General features: G+C 40.4%; 1 protein-coding gene across 1 annotated transcript in view; it reads left to right on the top strand.

Moving 5' to 3' along the window:
• LOC109938472 (prostaglandin G/H synthase 1) overlaps positions 1–26,505 on the top strand; it is a 295,924-nt gene that overhangs the window by 253,341 nt on the left and 16,078 nt on the right. The window contains exons 4-9 of the mRNA XM_048613364.1: positions 4,624–4,785; positions 5,660–5,841; positions 14,406–14,489; positions 22,009–22,255; positions 24,453–24,739; positions 25,949–26,096. Coding sequence (XP_048469321.1) covers positions 4,624–4,785; positions 5,660–5,841; positions 14,406–14,489; positions 22,009–22,255; positions 24,453–24,739; positions 25,949–26,096 — 1,110 coding nt within the window. The remainder of the gene's footprint in view (positions 1–4,623; positions 4,786–5,659; positions 5,842–14,405; positions 14,490–22,008; positions 22,256–24,452; positions 24,740–25,948; positions 26,097–26,505) is intronic.

Below are 26,505 nucleotides of genomic sequence, written 5' to 3'. Positions count from 1 at the left end.
GAAACATAAGACTTTACTAAGATCAGGATACCCATAACTTAACTGTGATTGTGAGACAACAAGGTGCAGGGCTGGATGAACACAGCAGGCCAAGCAGCATCATAGGAGCAGAGAGGCTGACGTTTCGGGCCTAGACCCTTCATCAGAAAAGGGGGAGGGGAAGGGGGTTTTGAAATAAATAGGGAGAGGAGAGGATAGGTGGAGAGGAAACAAACAGGTCGAAGAGGCGGGGATGGGGCCAGGAAAGGTGAGTGTAGGTAGGGAGTTAGGAAGGGGATAGGTCAGTCCAGGGAGCACGGACAGGTCAAGGGGGCGGGATGAGGTTAGTAGGTAGGAAATGGGGGTGCGGCTTGAGGTGGGAGGAGGGGATTACTGTGGGTCTGGAGTCACATGTAAGGATGGCAGTTTCCTTCCCTAAAGGGCATTGGTGAACCAGATAAGCCTTTCTGACAATTGACAATGGATTCACGGTCATTGGTAGATTCTTAATTCCAGATATTTGTTGAATTCAAATTCCATCATCTGCCACGGTGAGATTCGAACCCCAGAAGTTATCTGGGTCTCTGGATTAACAGTCCAGCAATAATACCACTCAGCCACTGCCTCCCCACTAATAGTTGTCAGAATAAGTCATTGTACACTTTTCACCAATCCTCAAATTATTAAATTGTGCATCAACTATGTCTCAGGGTTTTCACCTCAGAGTTGCAAGGTTCTTGGTGCAAGTCTTAAGCACAATAATCAAGACTGGCACTCTGGTGCAGTACTGAGGGTGTACAGCACTGTGGGAGATGCCACCTTCCAGATGAAGTGTCAAACCAAGTCTGCATCCAGCTGCACTGTTAGTTGTTAAAGGTACCTTGGCAAAATTTCAAAGAAGATCGTGATGGAAAGGGCAGGGTTAATGTCCGTCTTTTAGCCAATATTTATTCCTCAATCAACATCGCCAAAATAGATTGTTTGGCAATTATTGCACTTCTATTTGTGTACAATATTGGCTGCTGATTTTTGTGCATTCTAACAGTGATTCTAACAAAATACTTAACTGGCTGTAAATCTCTTGGAGAAATCCAACGGTTGTGAAAATTGCAACCTTATTGAGAGTCTTCTATCCTTATGTGAAATCCCAATGACTAAAAGCCTGAACTAGCCAATTCCTCATATCTCATTTCTATTATTGAGCTCAGCAATTCTTCATGATATATATCATTAGCAGCGGTTGATTACTCATCAGACTTAATCTGATTCAGTCTATCTCATTTTATAATCAGTGTTCTCTGATCAGTATCATTGATGACAAACAGATTGAATATCAATCTGCAAATCCTTCTGAAACACCACAATGGCACTTAGAATCCCAACAGTGTATAAGCAGGCCATTCGACCGATCGAATCCACACCGCCCCTCCAATGAGCATCCCAACCAGACCCAAACCCCTGCTACTATGGGGCAATTTAGCATGGCCAATCCACCTAACCTGCACACCTAAGGAATCATGACAGAGGGAGATAGATTCCTGTGATGGAAAAAATGTTGGCATCTCCACCATCACTTTCCACAGCACCAGACTACAACATGCTTATAAAATCGTTTGTGTTCCTAGCAACTTGCACTTCCTGTGTGAACTGTATCATATCATTCCATCTCTAAATGGGGTTTATTTCAACTGATTCAGCATTGTTCATGGCTGTGTTTTTACTAATTCAGAAAATGCACTCTATTGCACAAATTTAGTTCAATTTCATCCATTAGCATGTTTCATTTACAAGATCATTGTCTTTGACTTAGCAACATATGTGTAGCTGATTTAATTTCAACTTTTCAATTGACAAATCAATTCTATACAGTAAAGCTATAGATTGTTCAAATTCACTCATCTAAATTGTACTGTACCATAGTGTCTAGATTTGGCTGTGAGTTTGGTCACTGCTGAAAGAGCATCCATCCCATCTTAGTAAGCTCATTAGACTCCATTGCTGCCTGAGGTAGTGTTGCTCATCTACTCTCAGGATCTTTCTGTGAATCTTTCTGATTTCTGTTTCTTTCCAGCACAATTTGAATAGCTTTCACCAAAGTTCTGGGATTGTAAGGAAACTGATTTCAAAGCTCCAAAGTGATGGTTTTCCACTAATCTAAAGAGATAATTGATGCAATTGTCCACAGATTCCCATGGAAGCTTAACACTTCTGACAAATGTTGCTCATTCAAGAATTTTTTTGGTAGTCAAACTGAACTAATTTTCAAAAGCTTTTAAAACCTTCTCAGAAGTATTTGTGGTTTTTAAAATATTCTTGCGATTTATGTCACCTGCAAGAAGACCCACTGAATACAATAGCATATCAGCCTAGTCAACTTCGATTTAGGGTTTAATCTGAAGCAATTCTGTTTCTTAAGAATTACTTTTCCTCTAGATGTCTCCTGTTTGACACTTCTAACCTTGAATCTGCTGGGAACTATTATTTATCTTTCTGTTTTTTCTTAATATGTTTATTTATTCTCATTATTTCAAAGGTGTTTTAAGTCTGTTGCACTTCACTGTTGTTTCTCATCTGTTATCTGTAAGTTTGTATTCTTCCATTAAATTAACACTACTTAAATTCTGTTGTCTTAAAGTCTTAAAGTCTGAAAAGTTCAATGATATAACAATGTTGTAATATTTTCTCGTAAGCTTTTAAATTTTGTACTGCAACAATACTGTGTAAAGTTCTTCCAATAAGGCTTTACATTATGTAAATAGCTAATCTGTAGTGCTTTATTGATTTTAAGTTTCACAACAATGCTATCTCTGTACTTCTTAACTGGGGCTTTAATCGATTTTTATTAATAAAGACGGTGGCTTCCTACACTTTACATGGATTTGACACCATCTGCAGCCAAAAAGGCCCTCATCCGCTTTTCGCAACCAAAACATCCTCTTGCACAATTTTTTAAATTAACTGTGACTGTGGCCTTATGACCTTCCCACCACAATCACAGTTAAGATCGAATCAGAGACAGTAGGAACTGCAGATGCTGGAGAATCCGAGACAACAAGGTGCAGGGCTGGATGAACACAGCAGGCCAAGCAGCATCATAGGAGCAGAGAGGCTGACGTTTCGGGCCTAGACCCTTCATCAGAAAAGGGGGAGGGGAAGGGGGTTTTGAAATAAATAGGGAGAGAGTGGGAGGCGGATAGAAGAGGGATAGAGGAGAGGATAGGTGGAGAGGAAACAAACAGGTCGAAGAGGCGGGGATGGGGCCAGGAAAGGAGGGGATAGGTGGGAGGAAGAACAGGTTAGGGAGGCAGGGACGAGTTGGACTGGTTTTGGGATGCGGTGGGGGGAGGGGAGATTTTGAAACTTGTGAAATCCACATTGATACCATTGGGCTGCAGGGTTCCCAAGCGGAATATGAGTTGCTGTTCCTCCAACCTTTGGGTGGCATCGTTGTGGCACTGCAGGAGGCCCAGGATGGACATGTCGTCTGAGGAATGGGAGAGGGAGTTGAAATGGTTTGTGACTGGGAGGTGCAGTTGTTTATTGCGAACCGAGCGTAGGTGTTCTGCAAAGCGGTCCCCGAGCCTCCACTTGGTTTCCCCGATGTAGAGGAGGCCACAACGGATACAGCGGATGCAGTATACCACATTGGCAGATGTGCAGGTGAATATCTGCTTGATGTGGAAAGTCTTCTTGGGGCCTGGGATGGGAGTGAGGGGGGAGGCGTAGGGGCAGGTGTAGCACTTCCTGCGGTTGCAGGGAAAAGTGCCGGGTGTGGTGGGGCTGGAGGGGAGTGTGGAGCAGACAAGGGAGTCACATAGAGAGTAGTCCCTCTGGAAAGCAGATAAGGGTGGGGAGGGAAAGATGTCTTTGGTGGTGGGGTCGGATTGCAGATGGCGGAAGTGTCGGAGGATGATGCGTTGGATCCGGAGGTTGGTGGGGTGGTACGTGAGGATGAGGGGGATTCTTTTTTGGTTCTTATTGCGTGGACAGGGTGTGAGGGATGAGTTGCGGGAAATGTGGGAGACACGGTTGAGGGCGTTCTCAACCCCCTTCCCCTCCCCCATTTCTGATGAAGGGTCTAGGCCCGAAACGTCAGCCTTTCTGCTCCTATGATGCTGCTTGGCCTGCTGTGTTCATCCAGCCCTGCACCTTGTTGTCTCGGATTCTCCAGCATCTGCAGTTCCTACTATCTCTGATTCAATTTTAACCCCACAGTAATGTGGTTGACTCTTAACTGCCCTCTGGGCAATAAATGCTGCCTAGCCAGTGATGCCCTCATCCCATGAATGAATTTTAAAAATTGCCCATTGGGCTTACAGTCCAGTGCATTTGTATGTTCTGAAAGCAACATTTTTAATACACAGAGCCATGTTCTTTGCAGACAGAAAGAACAGACCTGTCTGTCTCCTCTCCACCTATCTTCTCCTCTATCCATCTTCTATCCGCCTCCCCCTCTCTCCCTTTTTATTTCAGAACCCCCTTCCCCTCCCCCATTTCTGAAGAAGGGTCTAGGCCCGAAACGTCAGCCTTCCTGCTCCTCTGATGCTGCTTGGCCTGCTGTGTTCATCCAGCTCTACACCTTGTTATCTCAGATGAAATAAACTTAATGTGTCAACTTTCCCTTATCAAAATATATCAAAATAATGTACCTTCTTCCCACAGCACGTTCAAATTTGATCCCCAGCCCTCCAACCTACAACTCTGACTATGATTACCTTTCCTGGGAAGGTTATGCCAACGTAACTTACTTTACTCGCTTACTTCCACCTGTACCAAAGGACTGCCCAACCCCAACTGGAACTGAAGGTAAGAACAATGATGAAAGCTATTTCAGTTATTTAATCTTCAATCTGTTAAGGAAACATGGAACCATTCGCTGTGTCATTGAATCGAATGAAATTAATTTGACCTGTTACCAGAAGACAAGGAGATCCTCAACATTTCTTCTGAGAGGTACAGGAAATGAAAAAATGGGAAAGAATCTTGCAATCCTAACACATGGTTTTTGCATAGCAGTTATAGGAAGGCAATGAAAGCTCTCATTTCGCTGGGAGAAATTCTAGGCAGAGGTTTTACAATTTTTCTGTGGAGGGTGTGGGAAAGCTGGAAGAACAGGCTTTCTTTATGGTCCATCTACTGGCAGACTGAAGAACTACATTATGGGAGGCTTAGACAGTGATCTCTGTTGCTTCTTTATAGTATGGTGTGAGCTGCACTGTCACAATCAGTTTATGAATTCCACAATGTGGCTGTGACTTGCTGAAGATAATGCAATTCCAACATGAAACAAACAAAACCATATGGATAGCTCACTGTGGAAAAGGTTGCTGATTGCAAGGTGACAGATTAACAAAAGGGATTTACAACGAGGCGCAGAATACTTTAATCACACTGAAACATTATTCTCATTTTCTCTAATATATAATCTGTTCCACGCGTGCCTTGCTGTGGAGGTGATGCATTGGTTTTGCTTGTTTACATCTTGCTAACAATGCTAGTATGTTTCATGTTTTTGATTTGTGTTGTCGTTGAAGGGTTAATAATTTTGATGTTGCTACAGAAAGCTTACCATGAAAAGCTTGTAGCTGACTACAACGAGATTCTATGCAAGTGCGTATAATAGAAGAGTAATGGATAGTTTGTTATATCTATATGAATAATTAATTTTACAACTTTACAGGTTACAAGGAATTACCTGATGTAAAACTCTTGGCCGAGGAGTTTCTGTTGAGGAGAAAGTTCATTCCAGATCCTCAGGGCACAAACTTGATGTTTGCTTTCTTTGCTCAGCACTTTACTCACCAGTTCTTTAGGACAGATTTCGATAAGGGTCCAGGGTTTACAAAAGCTCTCGGCCATGGGGTAAGTAGAGATATTGATAAGGTATTAATGTATTTAAGGTCCAGTTTATATAGGGAACAACCATTTCAAGCACTTTTACAGGTTATTTTTAATTACTAGTGCCCACATGGTTAAAAATAAAGTTTCTCCCATTTAAGACTGGAATGAGGAGAATTTCTTTCTCTTTCACGTTGTCATAAGTCTATGGAATTCTATGTGGTAGGGTCATGGAAAACTTTTAACATAGAGTTCAATAGATTCTTGATTAACAAGGAAGTCAAAGGAGATAGAGGGTGACCAGGGAAATGGAGCTCAGGCCACATTCTGACCAATCATGATCTCATCAAATGATGGAGCAGACCTGAAGAGCTCAGATGTCTCACCCCACTATTAGTTTGTACGTTTGTATTTTTATTGCTTTTCCAATCTGCAATGTATTACAGGGCAATATTGTTCAAGACAGCCAATTAACATAAAACATCCTGCTTGGGTCCAGGATTTCTGCAAAAGCAGACAAGATTCCCTGCCTTGGCTGAAATGGTAGCAGAAGGATGAATCCAGACTTCCTGCTCTGATCCTTGTCCCCACCCTTTTCACAGCAGTAGAGCAGGGCCAAATTGTATTTTGAATAGTCAGACACAATTTTTGTTAGTGGGAAATCCAAAGCACAATGCATGCTTATTAGATCTATCAGGAAAAGCTTCAGAAAGACAAGATATAATTTTGGATAGGTGAGTGGAGTACCTTTAGTAGAGATCAGATACCCTTTAGGAAAGGCCTTTTGGGATTATTAACAATACACACGAATGTGCATGAAACGTGAATGAGCTCGCTGAAACTGACGTGTGAGTGTTCAAGGGTACTGACAAGGAAGCTGTCGAGAGAACTGTTGATGGATGTGACAAGGGATCTACATCAGAACATGACAAATGGGGAATACAGCCCCTCAATCCTACTCCATCATTTCATACAATCAGGGCTGATCTCATCTCAGCCGCAACTCCACTTTCCTGCCAATTCCTCATAACCCTTAACCCATTACTAAATAAAAATCTATCTCCTCCTTAAATGTATTCAGTATCCTGATGACCACCACCCTTGGGAGTAGTGAATTCCATAGATTCACAACCCTTTGAGAGAAGTAATTCCTCCGCACCTGTGTTTTATATCTGCCATCCCCTGGACTAAGACTATGACCTCCCGTTCTAGATTGCCCCTGTAAGAATTCTCAAGGAACCACTGAGAACGCGTCCAAGATTTCAAGTCATTTAACTCATGCAATTTACATATTTATAAAACTTGTCAGGAGTGTTAAAAAAAAGATCAGTGCCTACAGTTTTACACTGTCTGTTAACATAAGCCTGAGGGCTATCTCTATAGAATTAAACAACCTTTCATTGTTCTAATGGGTGCCTTCAGTTCACAGTTTGATGAATAGCGCGAAGTGCTTTTAAAATCTTTGAAGTGTGACTATGAGTACAAATGCTTGTTCTGTAAGTGATTGAAGAATGGTTATGTAATGAATCAATTTTTAATAATGACATTTTTAAAAATGTGAAGCCAAAGAAACCAGTTATGAATTTTATGTAATCTCAGCAAGGTCTCCCCATGTTAGATACTCAATGAGTTGGCATGAATGGTGAAAGGATAATAGTTGGTATGGTATGATCACGGGATGGCATGAGTTAACACTAAGTTGGCATACACAGAGGTTAAAGAGTTAAGAAGTGGGTGGAGGGACATAAGATGGTATGGGAGATACAGGAGCCAAAGGGAATGGATAGAAGGGCATAGATTGGCATGGGGATTTCACGAGCAATAGGCATTGGGTAGGGATGTGTGTGGTGGCATGGATTGGCATGGGAGTATGTGGGAGGATGAGGGCTGCAGGCCTGCTTTTTGTTCTTTTCTATTTTAACAACAGGCATACTAACATGGACTGTTACACAGCTCACCTCCACAGCCGACACCCCCTGTGACTACACCTGAATGTTTTGTGGGAAAAGCTGGGGCAACTCACAACAGCACCTCCCGTATGCATCATCCCCACACCAGCCCCTCCCAGCCTGAAATGAAAATCGCAACATCCATAGAAAGTTTTTCAGGAATTGGGCATGTAGAGCCGAAATGTTTCCTGGCTCTGTGTTCCCGATGCAAGGACAAAAAATCTGGCAGATTGTAATTACAAAGTACAGTTGATAATTTGAGAAAGATTCAAAATTGAATGAGAGACTACAAGGCATCTTCAATATGTACTTAGACCAAAGGACTATCGCTATCCATCAGTCACCTGACTCCTACAAAATACAATCGAGCATCCCAATGCAGAAAATGCCTGTTAAGCCTTTTTTCTTTTCTCTTTACCAAGAATCTCTTACTGTTTTGACAGAGTACCACTTAACTGGCACCTAAAACACAACCTCAATAACCTGACCAATTTAAAAACTGGAGCACCTCACCTGTGTGTCATGAACAACTGGACTCCAGAAACATTTTGATTTATGGTTAGAAGTTTACTCTTTCTGAAATATTTCAGGCCCAGCTTTGATTCCAGCAGAAGAATGGGGACTTCCCAAACCCCACTTCTCACTTGATGGGAGCAGCCAGGTAAAAATTTACTTGGTATATTTAGACTGTTACTGGTCTTCACCAGAATCCTGACATTAGGTCAATTCCTTATTTGACCTTTCAACCTAGGTGAGTGTTGTGACCATGACTAGGTGCCTCTCTTATTCTTCTTATAGTTTTTTTTTCAAATTAACCATTCAGTGATGTAATTATCTTCTGCTGGAAGTTGAACCCATACTTCCTGGGCCAGAGATAGGGACACTATCACTGCACCACTAGCTCCATAGTACTCTTTCGGATATTTTCTATTCGACCTGCTCAGACATGTTATTATACACGTGAGGAGCTGGTTGAGTTGATCCCACACCTTCTGGCCCAGAGGAAGGGACACTACCACTGTGTCATAAGAACTTTCTTACTCGTTTTTATATATATCTGGAAGTTTACCACACACAACTGATGGTTTTTCTCCCACCACTAAATCACATGTGCTACTTTTCATCCATTATCATCTATTATATTCTATCTATTACCAATAATCACCCATGTTTCCAATGAACCGAATTAAGTACAAAACCTAGTGAAGGCAACTGATTCCTCTTTTATTACTTTACATCCAGAAGTGCTGTCACGCACAACTGAACTTTTCTTTTCGCCATCACCAAATCGCCCGTGGTATTTTTTTCACCTATTAACCACCACCACTAAGTCAGCTGGATGTTCCAGTTGATTAATTGACATGAAAAGCCTATTAAAGGCAGTGCAAACCATCCAAGGTGATGGAAGAGGCAGGGAGAGGGGGAGGGAGGTGGGTTAAATTAAAATGAATTTTAATCTCATCTCACAAATGGAATGGGAAGACAAATCACTCTACCCCCTGCAAGCCCACCTCCATTTCCAGGCGACAAGATTATTTGTGGACTTTGTATGCATCCTTTTCAAGGACACCTGGGCATGCTGATTTCTCTTTTTTATACCTAGAAGTGCTCTTATACACAACTGAAGTGTTTACTTCCTGTCACAAAATCACTTTTTTTTTTGCGGATGATTCCAGAATTGGTGGTACAGTGCACAGTGAAGAAGATCATATAGGAGTACAACCTGATCTTGACCAACTAGGCCATTGGGCTGAGGAATGGCAGAGGGACTTTAACGCAGATAAATGTGAGGTATTGCATTTTGTTAAGGCAAACCAGGGCAGGACTTACACAGTTAATGGTAGGGCCCTGGGGAGTGTTATTCGAACAGAGAGACCTAGGGGTTCAGGTATATAGTTCCTTGAAAGTGACCTCACAGGTAGGCAGAGTGGTGAAGAAAGCATTCAGCACCACTTGCCTTTGTCAGTCAGTGCATTGGGTGCAGGGGGTGGGATGTCATGTTACGGCTCTACATGACATTGGGAAGGCCACATTTGGAGTACTGCGTATAATTCTTTTTTTTTATTCATTCACGGGATGAGGGGGTCGCTGGCTAGGCAGCATTTATTGTCCATCCCTAATTGCCCAGAGGGAAGTTAAGAATCTGTGGGTCTGGAGTCACATGTAGGCCAGACCAGGTAAAGATGGCAGCTTCCTTCCCTAAAGAACATTAGTGAACCAGATGGGATTTTATGACAATCGACAATGGATTCAAGGTCATCATTAGATGATTATTTCCAGATGTTTATTGAATTCAAATTCCACAATCTGCCGTGGCAGGATTTGAACCCAGGTGCCCAGAATGTTACCTGGATTATCTGGATTAACAGTCCAGCGATAATACAACTAGGCCCTCGCCTCCCCTAAATTCTGGTCGTACTGCTGTAGGAAGGATGTTATTATACTGGAAAGGGTGCAAAAAACATTTACAAGGATGTTAATGAGACTGGATGGTTTGAGTTATAAGGAGGGGTTGGCTAGACTGGGACTTCTTTCCCTCGAAGGCTGAGGGGTGTCTTTATAGAGGTTTATAAAATCATGAGGGGCATAGAAAAGGTGAATAGCCAAGGTCTTTCTCCCGGGGTATGGGAGTCCAAAACTAGAGGGCATAGATTTAAGGCAAGAGCGGAAAGATTTAAAAGGGACCTGAGAGGCAACTTTTTCACACAGAGGTTGGTGCATATATGGAACAAGTTGCCAGAAAAAGTAGTAGAGGCGAGTACAATTACAAATTTAAAAGAATTTGATCAGATACAAGGATAGGAAAGGTTTAGAGGGATATGGGCTAAATGCAGGAAAATGGGACTAGATTAGTTTAGGAAACCTGGTCAACATGGACGAGTTGGGCTGAATGGTCTGTTTCCGTGCTGTATGACTCTATGACTTTAAGTAAATTATCCTTGTGCCCAATTGAATATTTACATGCAAAGCCCATTATGGGCTGATACCACTTTTACTTTTATCCAGAAGTGCTATCTCACACAACTGAAAGACCTTCCCACCACCAAATCATTGTGATATTTTTGTTTGTTTTTAACTGTTAGCCACCACCAGTAATCACCTGTGCAGCCAATTAGGAGTTTACATGCAACCGATTTCTCTTTTATATCAGCAGGCTTTATTACAAACGATCCCAATATAACCAAGGGTGGAATTGACAATATGGAAGTTTAGCAAGCAAGGCTTGAGAGAAATATGCAGTTCCCCCAAAGGTTATTCACTGCCATGCACGGAGGATATTTTTCATGATATAAATAGAATCTCTGTGGACCGCTTTGTTACTTAGAAGGCTTGTTGAGCCCATTTTTTGCAACCTAATCAGATGCACCATTTCAGCAAATAGCTGTGAAAGCACAAACAATAGCTAGGAGCACTTAAAATCGACACAGGCCAAAAATAAAACCCTGAAATTTCTTGCCATATGTGCAGTGTTCCACATTGGTATTAAATCACTTTCTTTAACCATTCAGGAATTCCGTGGACCTGGAAAATTCCAGAGAATGTTTGTACCTTGTTACACAAGCATTCTGCCCTTATCCAGTTTGGTTAATTCATGATACATATTTAACATTCACTTCTGTTATCCTTGAAATACTTGCAAGTCCCTTTTGGCACTGCACATGGCAACTTAAAGAACACGCAACTTGAAACATGCAAAAGCATTCATTTAGAAATCATGTATTGTTCCACTGCTAAAAGGCAACAATATGTAAATCTACCTTGTCTAATTGCTGTGTATTCACAAATTCTTTCGGAGACTAATCGTTCTCAGATTCATTAAATGATCTTTGGGTTCATTTGAGGTCAGAAGAAACCAACAGGAAATATCTGGTGTTCTTTATTTCTATATTTACTTTTGAAATAAAAATGTGTACAACTGAAATCATAATATATATCACACTGTGATATTTGATTAGACGTTGGTAATATTACTTACGTTTAAAACTGTACAAAGTGCAAGGGTTAATACTGAATTCAAAACTTGGCTATAACTTTCACAAGGTATATAATTTCCAATCATTATTCACTAATTTGCTTAAGGAAAAGAGTATAATGAGGATTTCAGTTGGCTGCAAGTCATGTAAATACTAAGAGATAACCATGGTTAGATGAATACCTCATTTATATTGGAGTGCTGTTTCTCATTGTTTATGCTGTGAGGTGGATTGAGACACAATGACAACAACAAAACATGTGCAACTCTATCAAATCCTTTGCAACACAATTGTTTGTATGTTCATACCACAGGAATTTTACAACCAAACCTGATTCTGCCCTTGGTTTATAGGTAATGGCAGCAGATAGTTCCAAGTTGGAGATAGCAAGAACTGCAGATGCTGGAGTCAGAGACAGCACAGTGTGGAGCTGGAGGAACACAGCAGGCCAGGCAGCATCAGAGGAGCAGGAAAGCTGACATTTCAGGTCGGGACCCTTCTTCCAAAAGGTCAACTTTCTTGCTCCTCTGATGTTGCCTGGCCTGCTGTGTTCTTCCAGCTCCATACTGTGTTATCTCTAGTTCTAAGTTGGTATTTGTTCTAGTCCCTTTATTATAGCCATGCTAAGGTGCATTTTAATACTTTCTAAAATCAGCTAACTCAGCAGAAACTGGAGTTTTGATTTTACAAAGGAATGTATGAATTGGGAGCAAGGGTAGATTATTCTGCCCCTCAAGCCTGCTCTGCCATTCAGTAAGATTACGGCTAATCTGATTGTATCCTCCATTCCTACCCCAGTAACCATTGACTCTCTTGTTAGTCAAAGATCTGTATACCTCAGCTTTAGAATTATTCAATAACCCTGACTCCACCCCAGTCTAGAGAAAAGAGTTCTTCAGACCCTCAACCCTCTGGAAGAAAAAAATGTTCCTCATCTCAATCTTAACTGGAAGAGCATTGACTTTTGAAACCATGTTCCCTAGACTGGTCTGTTCCACAAGGGAAAAATATCATTTCAGCATCCCATCCTGTCAAGTCTTCTCAGGATCTATACGGCTCAATCAGATCACCTCTTATTCTTCAGATACCTCATGGAAAAGAGTCCCAGGCTGTCTAACATTTCCTAATCAGGTAATCACCCAAACCCCAGCCCCCACAATCTCAGGTATCAATGAAGGGAACCTGCTCTGAAATGCTGCTAACACATTTACATTTTTTCTTAAGTAAACAGATCAAAACAGCAGTTAGCACTCCAGATGTGTCCACACCAATCTTTTGTACAACTGTAGCAAAACATCCTTACTGTCATATTCCATTTCCATAAACAGCAACATTCCATTTCCCTATCTACTCATTTGTTGTACCTACATGCTAATGTTTTGTGATTCATGTAGCAGAATACCTGCACCCTCTCTTGATTATTTAAATAACTTGGTTTATTTTTTTTCTTCCTGCTAAAGTGGACAAGTTCACAATTTTCCACATTATAACTCAATTGTAAAATTTTTGCCCACTCCCATATCCTCTTGTAGACTCTTTATGTCGCAACCTACTTTCCTGTTCATCTTTGTGTCATCATCCAACTATGTGTTTGGTCCTTTCATCTAAGTCATTGATATAAATTGCAGATAATTGAGACACCAATATTGATCCCTGTGGCACACTTCTGCCAATGCAAATGTGACCCATTTGTAGCTACTCCCTGCAGATAACTAATCCTCTATCTATACTAATATGTTACTTCCTACACCCTGAACTTTGTTTTTACAAAATAACCTTTGATATGGCACTTTATTAAATGACTTCTTGAATTTAACAACAGTACATTCACCAGTTCCCCTTTATCTATGTTGTATTCCGCCTGTACTGTACTGTAAATTTCTTTAAAGACCTGTTTGCAAGCATGAAACCTCCTTTCTTCACTGAATCTTTCCTTATCTTTCTTTTGCAAATTATTTTAGCTAAGAATGCACAGTGCAGCACATGCATGGTTTTCCTTGGCAAAATTATCCTCTGGAACCTAACTGCAGTGTTAATGTTGATTCATATGGGAAACTACCACTTCAATTAAACTTGTTTCACTTAAAGTCATGATTTTCAGAATCACAGGCCATGACTCTAAGTAATAACAGGCTGCATCCTGAACTCTGGCACCAGGCAAGTAATAGAACTGTCTCAACTCACTCATGGCTCACTCAGAGAACTATATGACTAATCCCCTGACCTTGAAAGTTTCTGACCTTTTAGACTCTGTATTGTAATGGACAGCTAATTCACCTGCTAGACTTGGCTTTCAATAATTGTAATCTAACAGTTATATTGATCCCCAAGATGCTATTTTACATTTAAGGCGGCTATAATTTGTTTCAATGTACAAACTCATCTTCTGTCATAACAATGCTGAGAAAGTTAAATGACATGAATAATCTCCCCTTCATCATAGTTACATCATTAGACATTTCTTTGGTAGCCAATTATGGGTAAGCTATAACCATTAGCTGCAATTCAAAACAATAATTTGTGGTAAGGTTGTGTTGAACGTTTGGGAGCAGAACATGTTTCAACATGAAAACACTTGCTCATATAAGTGAGCTTTTTGCACATGTTTGAATGATATTGGTTGAAAAACACTTGCCTAAAGTTAAATTGCTTTAATATTTCCCAGGTGGATTTGAGCCATATTTATGGAGACACTCTGGAACGTCAACATCAACTGAGGCTTTTCAAAGATGGGAAACTCAAATATCAGGTAACTTAACAGGAACTTTTTTTTGAGAATATATCAAAATTCTGATCTTTGGGAGTTCTTATTACAGATTCATCACCAGATTTTTAAAAAAAAGTTAGTACATTTTGGGTAACTTAAACTATTGGAGCACCAATTTGGGAGTTGTAGCATAGGCTAAAAGCAGCTTAAATCTCTTGTGCCACTGGGTTGCTGATTTTGGAAGAAGTTAAATGGAGGGATTGGAACATCATTATTCCTCAGGGTGTTTCTGCATGTAGGTGATGGTTACTTGATGGGAATTTGATAGTTCAGAAGCAAATGCATCTGAATTGAATAATTACAGACCTAAGGGTGATAGTCCAGAAGTTTGACATCCAACACATTTCTAGGGTTGAAATGTTTTTGGAGCTGATTATTAAAGAATAAATACATCCCACCCCATCCCTGTTAGCCTACATTTCTCATAGCTAATCCACCTAACCTGCATATCTTTGGTCTTGGGAGGAAACCAGAGCACCTGGAGGAAACCTACGCAGACACAGGGAGAATGTGCAAGCTCCACACAGACAGTTTCCTGAAGGTGAATTCAAACCCAGGCCCGTAGCACTGTGAGACAGCGGTGCTAACCATTAACCCACCGTGCTGCACTATTTTGAAGAATTTTGAAGGAGATTATGGAGATAGGGAGGACTGAGGGAATGAAAAGAAGTGCAAACAAGGAAACTAACTTTTGACTGGCAGCCAATTTAGGCCAGAAAATAAAGGGTTGATAGGTCAGCAGGACAATGAAAGTTAGGACGCAGACAGCATGAAAATCTAATGCTCACAGAGAACAGAATATTGCTGAAAAAAGACACATTTGTTGAAGCTTTTTGTATATTGTACTCATAGTGGAAGAACTGCCTCCTGAACTTAAACAGCAACAATCTCTGAATAGGTTAAAGCACCAGTAGTTAAACTGACAGTTGACCTCCATATTGGAGACAAAGGGGCTAGCTAACTGAAGTACTAACTTGGTACTTTGCATGTCTTTTTAGCAAAGGAGAAGATGCTGCCAAGGCCAAAGTGAAATAGGTATAGGTAATTTACTGAATTAACTGAAAATTAAGGAAGAGGAAGTTTTAGAAAGGCAAGATGTGCTGAAAGTTACCAGGATCAGATGGAATGCATTTGAAGATGCTGAGGAAATTGCAGAGGTTTTACCCATTGTCTTTTCAGACCTCCTTAGATATGGGATTGGTGCTAGTTGAGTGAAGAATCGTTAATGTTACATTTTCATTCAAAAATGAGGTAAAGATAAATCCAGCAATTACATGCTAGTCAGTTTAACCAAGATGATAGGAAAACTTTGGAAATAATAGGCAGTGATAATATTAATTGCCATATGGACAAGTGAAAATTAAATATGGAGAGCTAGCACAAATCTGCTAAAGACAATAAAAACAGAAATTGCTGGAAAAATTCAGCACATCTGGCAGCATCTGTGGAGACAAAGCAGAGTTAACGTTTCAGGTCGAGTGACCCTTCGTCAGAAATGATAGTAGCAAGGAAAAGGTTGGTTTCTATGCAGAAGATAGGTTGGGGGTAGGGAGTAAGTGATAGGTGGAGATAGAGCCCAGAGAAAGAGAAGAACAGTTGGACAGACAAAGTAATAGATAACGGTCAGCCTTGGAGAATGAGAGCTGCTAATGGGAAATGTTATTGATTGACAATGGGTTGTATAAACCTCTTCTGGTAAATCTCTTCTGAACACTCTCTAGCTTAGTAATATCCTTCCTATAACAGGATGACCAGAACTGGACATGGTACTCCAGAAGAGACCCTGCCAACATCCTGTACAACCTCAGCCTAATGCCCCAACTCCTATACTCAAAGGTCTGAGCAATGAAGGCCAGTGTAATAAACGTCTTCTTAACCGCCCTCTCTATATGCAATGCAAACTTCAAAGAATTATGTACCTGAACCCTTAAGCCTTTCTGTTCTACAACACTACCAAAGCCCTGCTTTTATTTGTAAGTCCTACCCTTGTTTGTTTTACCAAAATGCAATATCTCGCATTTATCCAAATTAAACTCCATCTGCCAGTCTTCCCATGCATCTGATTGACCAATTGATCAATTGATTAATTTTAGATTACTTTCTTCACTGTCCACTATACCACCAATCTTGGTGTCATCCACAAACTTACTAACTATGCCTTCTATATTCCCATCTAAGCCATTTATATAAATGGCAAACAAGAGTGGACCCAGCACCGATCCCTGTGGAACACCACTTGTCACAGGCCTGCAGTCAAGGTTGGAGACAGAAGTTGATGGTAGACAGTTGTTTTTCACCCTGGAGGCCTTGTGGGCCAGTGTCACAAAGATCAATGCTGGGTCCACTGCTTTTCATCATTTCTATAAATGATTTGGATGTCAGTATAGGAGGAATAGTTAGTAGGTTTGCAGATGACACCAAAATTTGGTGGTGTAGTGGACAGTGAAGAAGTTTATCTCAGAATACAATGGGACCTTGATCAGATGGGCCAATGGGCTGAGGAGCGACAGATGGAGTTTAACTTAGATAAATGTGTGGTGTTGCATTTGGTAAGGCAAACCAGGGCAGGACTTATACAGTTAATGGTTTGGCCCTGGGGAGTGTTGCCAGACAGAGACCTAGGGGTGCAGGTGCATAGTTCCTTCCAAGTGGAGTTAGAGATAGACAGGGTGGGGAAGAAGGCATTCGGCACGCTTGTCTTCATTGGTCAGAACATTAAGTATAGGAGTTGGGATGGCATGTTGGGGCTGTACAGGACATTGGTGAGGCCACTTTTAGTGTACTGTGTACAATTCTGTCCCCCTTCTATAGGAACAATGTTGTTAAACTTGAGAGGGTGCAGAAAAGATTTGTAAGGACATTGCCGGCCTTAGAGGCTTTGAGTTATAGATAGAGGTTGAATAGGCTGGAGCTGTTTTCCCTGGGGTGTCGGAGGCTGAGGGGTGACCTTATAGAGGTTTATAAAATCATGAGGAGCATGGATAGGGTGAATAACCAATGTCTTTTTCCTGGGATGGAGGAGTCCAAAACTAGAGGGCATAGGTTTAGGGTGAGCGGGCAAAGATTTAAAAAGGACCTGAGGGGTAACTGTTTCACGCAGAGGGTGGTGCATGTATGGAACGCATTGCCAAAGGAGGTGGTGGAGGTGGGTACAATTACAACATTTAAAATTTGTTAATGAACATTTGCTTATGTTAATGAATGGGATGGGTTTAGAGAAATATGTGCCAAATGCTGGCAAGTGGAACCAGGTCAGATTGGGATGTCTGTTCGGCGCGGATGAGTTGGACCAAAGGATCTGTGTCCGTGCTGTATGACTCTATGACTCTATAAGTCATATGAACTAAAGGCCACGCAAATTAAACTAAATTAATCCAGTAATTCTGTAGTGGGTGCAGAAACAGAGAGGCCTGTAGATGTATGCATACAAGTAATTGAAGATGGTAGATATGTTAGAAAAACATTTGAAAATGTAAAATCTAGACTTTATGGTAGAGGTATGACTAAAAATGGAGGGGGTTTATGATGGACCTTTATAAAGCACCATCTCATCTGGAACATTGCATACAATTCTGAGCATTGCACCTTAGGAAGGAGGATATGAGTCTTCACGATATTTAGTAGACTGCTTCCAGGGAAGAGAAACTTCAGTTATGTGGCTAAATTGGAGAAGCTTGGGTGTTTTCTTAGATAATACTGAGAGGAGATTTGAAAGCAGTGTTCAAAATCATGAGAGGTCTTGGCAGAGAGAAACAGTTCACATTGGCAGAAGGGTCAAGAACCTAAGGACACTGATGAAAAGTAATTGACAAGAATAATCAAAAGCCGTGAAATGGTGATCAAAATCATTAGCAGGCAGTAATTGATGAGCATTTCATGGAATACACCACCTGAGAGTATAATGGTCATGGATTCCATTGCAGTCTATAAAAAGGGAATCGGATAAGACCCAGAAGGGCAGAAATTGGAGGAAAGAGTGGGACTAACTAATGTACTCTTACAGAGAGTCAAAACAGATGTAATGAGTCAATAGCCTCCTTCTATGCTGTGGCCATTCTATGATTCCACAAGCAGACCAAAATGAAGCTGTAGGGTTTGAATTGAGACATGTGAGCAGATTCTTATATGTTATTGAAACTCCCAACTATTTCCTGTGTCAGTTCTGGTCTCCATAGTTAAAGACAGCCTGAAAATCAGATAAGGCAAGCAACCAACATTAAGTTAGCAGTCAATTTTTTGGCACTATTTTATAGTCAACAGTTGGCCATCTTCCCTCGTGAAACTTACTTTGAACAGTTTGCAAAGCCGGTGATAAAGATTCACATGGAACTGAGCAGGAAAGTCAACATAGTGAACTACAGGTAGCTAACCAACTGAACCCATGACTGAGTTACCTAGTCTGTATTCAGTTTCCTTAGTTCCATGCCTCAGGGATGTTCCAACTCCCAAAGGAAGCAGCAGTATTCAGTGTGTATCACTTCAATAAATAATGTCAGTGCAATTGAGGTGGACTAACGAAAGAGCTAGGATTGTCCTGCCAGGTAACTATAGTAACTCTCTGTTGCTGTTTAATGCCAAAAAGTTTGCTTCCTGTCTGGACAATAATATTAACCACTATGACTAACATACGCACAGACATGCCAGATTTTTTTTAATGTATGAGTATCTTGGAATCAACTTTCTCCTTTGTTTTCCTCTTGAATGAAGAAACTGCTAGTGAGATCGCAGGAATGTTTGGCATTTTGCCATAGGATTTCTGAGAATGCGGTTTTATCAGCAACAAGAAGAAATTCAACGCCTGCATCATCAGTGTGCAGAAAATAAGCCAATTTTCACCGCAAGCCGAACAACATGGCTTCAGATTTTTTGACTGTGGTGCTATTATGGCCTTTATGGCATATCCTAATCAGCCTATTGAGAGGGCATTTCTGTGTCCCTTCAGACATTAGTGATCTAAGTTGTAGGCCTCAGTCACTGCTTAAGCCTGACTGTTGTGATGCACAGCTTCTCCAACATGCTCAAGTGAATGAGCCTGTCACAGTGCCCTATGAAAGGAGGAACACATGGCACCTAATGCTCTGGGGTAGAGTTGAGGATTACCAGCCATGGTCTTATTGAATGGTAGGGCTGACCCAATGGGCTGAGTGGCCTATCTCTGCTCCCACATCTTATGGTCACTCTTTCCTCTATCTTCTCCACTGCAGTAACCATTACCGATAACTCTGGACTCCTTTCACTGCTGTCGATAGTTCAAAACCATTTCCTCCATTAAGCTTTCTAAAATTAGTGCATGTAGCTGAAGTAGTATTGTCAATAGCTACCGCATATAGTTACTGATTTCTATTGAATAATGCCCATGTGCATGGCTGTAAAAGAACAGATTAAACTTTGTTGAATTCAGGTACTTATCCAGCTGATCAAAGCAATGTTAAAAACACAGATAATTTCTGTATTTGGTTCTCCTGGATCTATTTATAACACACATTAGCATAGCACAGATCACTGTTTAAATGGATGATAGAGGCACAAATCCTCAATGTATTTATAAAGACACTTAGAGAACCGATAGTATCGTGGATCACTAGCTAGGAAGGTGGATAGCTGCTTTTAAGGTAGAATAGATAGGATGGGTTGAATGGTCGCATTCTGTTCTGTGAATCGTTCCATTATTTTTCAATCATTTTGCTTGAAAACTGTATCCCATAAGAAAACCCGTCAGCTTTTGGACAATACAAAATACAGAGCATTTCATTTTGTTCTGTTTCAATTTTTGATATCATTTTAAAAATTGAATCAACCCTTAACATTAACTCCTCAGTCTACAGATGAACCAGTGACCACAGAATATAATTGGCACCCATTCACCACCTTAAATCTTCACTGTCTCCACCATTGACACCCACTGGTAGCGATGTGTACCATCTATAAGATACAGGACTGCAATTCACCCAGGATCATCAGACAGCTTCTTCTATACCCATGACCTCTACCACCTAGAGGGGCAAGAGCAACAGATGCATGGGAATACCATCACCAGCTCCCTTCCAAGCCACACAACATCCTGATTTAGAAATATATTGCTGTTCCTTCACTGCATCAAAATCTGAGGAACTCCTTTCCTATTATCTTTGCAGGTGGTGACACACCACATGGCCTGCAACAGTTCAAAAAGGCAACTCACCACCAACTTCTTCAGGATATTTAAGGATTATACTAAATGTTATCCTAGCTAGCAACTTCCACGTGCTACAAATGAATAAATAAGAAGCAAAATTGTTTGTTAGGAAAGGTATACATGTATGTGTTCAGATAACTGAATCAATTGGCTTGTAGGTATTAAAATGAATGATTTAAGTGAAGATATTGCATGTTTTCACTTAGCCTGTTTTATGCCAGCATAAAATTCACCATTGTGCCTGGAATGGAAGTGATGCAGATCCAGATGTTGTGGCTCACACACTGTCAATCTAAGTGACTCCGAAATTCACACCTGGCAAGGTTTATGGACTTACTGTTGGGAATGTAATGCAGTCAGACAGCTGCACAAAGGGTCATAGGGTCATAGAGATGTACCCGTGCCGACCAGATATCCGAAATAAATCTAGTCCCATTTTCCAGCATTTGGCCCAAGTCCATCTAAACCCTTCCTATTCATATACCCACCCAGATGCCTTTTAAATGTTGTAATCGTACCAGCCTCCACCACTTCCTCTGGCAGCACATTCCATACACGCACCACCCTCTGTGTGAAAAAGTTGCCCCTGAGGTCCCTTTTAAATCTGTCCCCTCTCACCTTAAATCTATGGTCTCTAGTTTGGACTCCCCCACCCTGGGGAAAAGACCTTGTCATCATAGAATATGAGTTCCCTGATTGGGGCTGTTAATTTAGTCCAATCATGGAGCCCTGGCTGACACATAAAAAGGGTGAGTGTCAGAGATACCTGACTCTGAATGAGGCAGTACTAAAGTGAAGGACGGTTCATGTGTAAATAAAGGGTGACTTGTTGACAGGATCCAGCCTTTGTGGAGTTATTTCACTTACAACATGTACGATCCAGAGAAAAATTTTATAGTTTTTCAAAACTGAAACATACGGCTCTCAGACTGGTATTGCACTGCATTATTATAAATATCAGGCAGCAATTGAACCTGACAACACCATTTTTATCTTGTGGATTCTGTTACAAATATTGCACTGTATCAAATAGTTCCCATAAATACAGGAAAATATGACTGAAAACTCTTATTCCTGACAAAGTATCAAATATGTTTTCAAGGTAGCATACTATACTTAAACTCATGCTCCAAAGTATGCATCCGACAATATCATTGTCACACACATTGCCTTCAGAATCCATCATGAAATATGTATGATGTACTTTGAAAATGGTATTTTTCTTTCCTTCTTATTCAGTAGTGCATATAGCTGCGTAAATGCAGCTAAAGTAATTTAACTAAAGGAATAAAAGGAGAAATGGTTAATTATTTGATTTGCATTAAGGTAGTGAATGGAGAGGTCTTACTTCCATCCACAAATGATGTACCCATCAGTATGAAATATCCTCATACTTTATCAGTGGAGAAATGCTTTGCCATTGGCAATGATTTATTCGGCTTGGTACCTGGACTAATGATGTATGCCACCATCTGGCTTCGAGAACACAACCGAGTCTGTGATATCCTGAAAGAGGAGCATCCAACTTGGAATGATGAGCAGCTTTTCCAAACGGCCAGACTCATACTTACAGGTAGGACCGTCATCTTTTTTAAAGGTTTCCTTTCTTTCTTTTGACAAGTGTTTCCTTGACCATTTTCTCTCACTAGATTTAGCCAATCACTTTATCATTATTAGGTTGCAGGAAATGAAATGGCACAGTGGGCTAGTTGTACTTCTCCTTGTTTGGTAGTACAAAATTTGAATATTGCTGAAAAAAATGATATATTTTGTTGAAGCTTTTCATCTCGTGCTCATATGAACATGGGAACATACAAAATTAGTGTAGAAATAGATCATTTGGCTCTGTGAAATGCTCTTCCATTCAATATGATCATGGCTGACCTCTTTGAGTTTCAAATTGCATATTCCCATCTATTGCTGATATTTTTTGATTCCTTTGCTAAACAAGAATCCATACACCTCTGTCTTAAAAACATTCAGTGACCTCCATCTTCACCACTGTCTGAGGCAGAGGTCAAAAGTCATACAACGCCCTGAGAGAAAAAATATTCTCCTCATCTCCATCTGATAGGGTGACCCCTAGTGCCCCTAGTTCTGGACTGACTTACAGGATGGAGCATCATTTCCACATTCACTTTATCAAGACCATTCAGGATGTTATACATTTCAATCAAGATTATTCACAAGAAGTGAAAGGAAATCACCATTTTTAGAGGAGAGTATAGTGTGTTGACGACTGGTAGTTGCACAGGGCAAACTAAAAGAACATGTATGCAGATGTATCTGTTGCAACTCAACATAATAGGTAACAGCCATTCTGTGGTTCATTCTGTGCTTTGACCAATCAGTGACAAGCTATATGGTTTAAAATTTAAACAAAGCTTGACAGTTATCTGTCAATTAGCATTAACTGGAGCTTTCCCATCACAACACCTCTACCAATCAGAGTCCACTTGCCACTTTTTCTTATACAGAATAAACATTGTTTTCCTTTTACTTTAGTATCTTTAGTCACTTGTGAATTCAAGTAGCTTTGACAAAATGTATCTTTTTCTTTCAAATATGTTGTGCTGTGACAAATGTAAGCTTCTCCCAAGAGCAATACTTAAAAGTTTCAATTCAAGCATGGATCATAGTCTTGTTACCTTTTGATAGAAAAAATCAAAACATGCTGTGGATGCTTTGGAGAGGGTACATAAAAGGTTTACCAGGATGTTGCCTGGTATGGGGGATTTTGGCTATGAAGAAATGTTGGATAGACTGGGTTTGTTTCCACTGGAACGCAGGAGGTTTAGGGGCAATCTGATAGAAGTTTATAAGATTGTAAATGGCATGGATAGAGTGGAAAGTATGAGGCTTTTTCCCAGGTTGGAGGTGTCTATTACTAGGGGACACGTTGAAGGTGCAGGGGGGATGTTTAAAAGAGATTTGCGAGGCAAGTCTTTCACACTAAGGGTGGTGAGTGCCTAGAACACGCTGCCTGAGGAGTTGGTGGAAGCAGAGACAATAGCAGTATTCAAGAAGCACCTGGACGAATACATGGATAGGAAGGGAATAGAGATATATGGATCCTGTAAGTGAAGACAGTTTTAGTATGGAAGGCAAAATGTGTCAGCGCAGGCTTGGAGGGCCAAGGGCCTGTTCCTATGCTGTATTGTTCTTTGAGTGAAGACAAATGAGTAATAAGTTGTTTGGAATAATTAAATGAGTATGGCAATAGAAGTAAAACATTGTTGCAACAGTAATAACAACTTGTATTTACATGGCACCTTCAACATAGGAAAACATCCTAAAGCGTTTCAAAGACTGAGCATGAAACTAAATAAAGTAACTTTAGGAGAAATGGCCTCAACAGATGAGGGAGAGGAGGAGTTGCTGGGGAATGGAGGTTGGTAATGGTCATAGAGTGATAGGATCAGAGAATATGGGGGAGGTTTCAAGGCTGGAGGAAACTACAGAGGTACAAAATGTCACAGTCATCAAAAGGGCAATGAGAATTTCCCTGATCTTGCTAAAATTCTCATAGGCAGCTAGTGCTCTAACTTACTTATTTTGTTTTCTATCCATTTACACCAATTTCATTTGACACCAAAAGTGAAACGCAAAAGCATTTGCATGTCAAATTAGAAAAACAGTTGAGCTCAAGGCTATGAAATTGTAATTAATTATTAACAACAATGAGAGTTAACAATGTGAAGTACCTGGAACATGACCAATTAAAAGTATGATTTTGAGATTTTACAATTGTTTGTTTCTCTTCTTCATAGGGGAAACTATCAAAATAGTTATTGAGGACTATGTGCAACACCTGAGTGGTTATTATTTCAAGATGACATTCAACCCAGAACTTCTGTTTGGCGAGCATTTTCAATACAGAAACCGGATTGCAGTTGAGTTTGACCATCTCTACCATTGGCATCCACTAATGCCTGACAGCTTCATTATAAAAGGCCAAGAATTTACCTATGACAACTTTATTTTCAATACCGATATCCTGTTGAACTTTGGAGTGGAAGCTTTAGTAGAATCGTTTGCAAAACAAAGAGCAGGACGGGTAAAAATGTCTTTTATTAGAAGTGATTAAACAATAATACACTTAGCATGTGGTTTACTGAACTGGATATAAACTTTGATTCATTACGCAGATGAGTCAACTTATTTAGCACTGAGGTTGACACATTAGTAATTATATTGTCCATAATTCTCCATTTAGTGGCCAAAGATGGAATGCATTATACAGATGGAACTCAGCATATCTCCTCCAATACTATTTCTATATTGTTCATGGTTGTGGGCAAATAAATAGAAATTAAACATTAAAAGAGTCATCTTGTCTGGGCTAGATGGATACAAATAAATAACATTAAAATAGTGCAGCAGTTCATTCCCAAGATTTGTGAACAGATTTCTTATAAAACCACCAAGTTCTAAACACATCTCTGACACAATACTCAATGTTTCTGTCTGGAGCAAGCATTCAGCAAGGACATGCTGCTGTTGGATGCTGTGTCAAAATTAGGTTAGGTTTTACACTTAATATGGAGCAAATGCAGAACTGTCAGCAGTTTATTCCTAAAGCGCTTGACAGAACCATCATATACATTTTCCAATAAAGCTGTTGACTTGTCAGTACCTGCAATGTGTTTGTTTGTACTTAGAATGCAGGCTCACCGACTCCAAAGAACATCCAGTGTGTCCAGTTTCAAATATACGCCCACCTTCTTCCATTCGTTCATCTCATCCACATTGCGGTTGCAACTGAAATATGTCTCTTTGTTTACCTAACAACATGTTTTCATTTGGAGACTTGGCGGACCATTTGTACAGATGGCTTATTCCAAGTTTCAATTTCTTCCTTCCTGATTGGATCAAGGTGTCTGTGCTTTTTTAAGCAAAATAAAATTTTACAAAATAGATGATGAAATGATGAATAATTACTTATCAAAGTAGAACTTGTTTCCAGCCAATAATAAGATCTAAACACTAATGGAAATTCACCATCATTTCTCTAACACATTAACTGAACAATCTAAATATACACACAAAAACTGAATGCGTTTTTGCAATGTCCTTGTATCATGTGCTTTCTCAAAGCACCATAGCTGAAAGGGCTGAATGGCCTCCTGCTCTTATTTCTTACATTCTTATGCTTGTTACAAAATTGTCAATTTACAAACGTTTTGTTTTACATAGAAAGCAATCTAAATAATATCAAAAACGAGTGTGGATCTATTACAAATTGGTAATGTTGTTATTGTTACAGATTGGTGGAGGGAAAAATATCAACAAAAATATTCTACATGTGGCGATTGGTGTCATTGAACATGGAAGACAGTTAAGACTTCAACCATTTAATCAGTATCGGAAGTGGTTCGGTCTGACTCCCTATAAATCTTTCCAGGAGTTAACCGGTAAGGATCTAAAGAATGGTTTGCTGAGTTCAAAATGACTTTTCCCAGTCCTATGGATGTGGGGCTGAAGTGGTGGGGGCGTAAGATAATAGAGGGATCTATGTTGGGCCAGCTGTCTGCTCAGTAGGAGTGGGCAACCAATCTCCAATTCCAATGAAGATCCTCCTTAGGAATGTTTGAGACCCCAGAGTGGTCCCTACACACTGTGTGAAGGCTGCCATTTCAATCACGGTGACCACCAGCAACAAACCACGCCTCAATTTCAGGCAACATGCATGAAAGACTGTAATCACATCCAGCAATAACATGTGGAGGGTCTTCCCTTCACCCTGATGGCCCAACCTGTTTTGGGTTGTCTTTGTTGGTTTGGTGTCTACGTAGGCAACAAAGAGTACCTCCATACCGACGT

Source organism: Rhincodon typus, chromosome 28 (assembly GCF_021869965.1).
Source record: "Rhincodon typus isolate 14 chromosome 28, sRhiTyp1.1, whole genome shotgun sequence".
Taxonomy (NCBI): domain Eukaryota; kingdom Metazoa; phylum Chordata; class Chondrichthyes; order Orectolobiformes; family Rhincodontidae; genus Rhincodon; species Rhincodon typus.
This window is presented reverse-complemented; position numbering and strand designations above follow the sequence as displayed.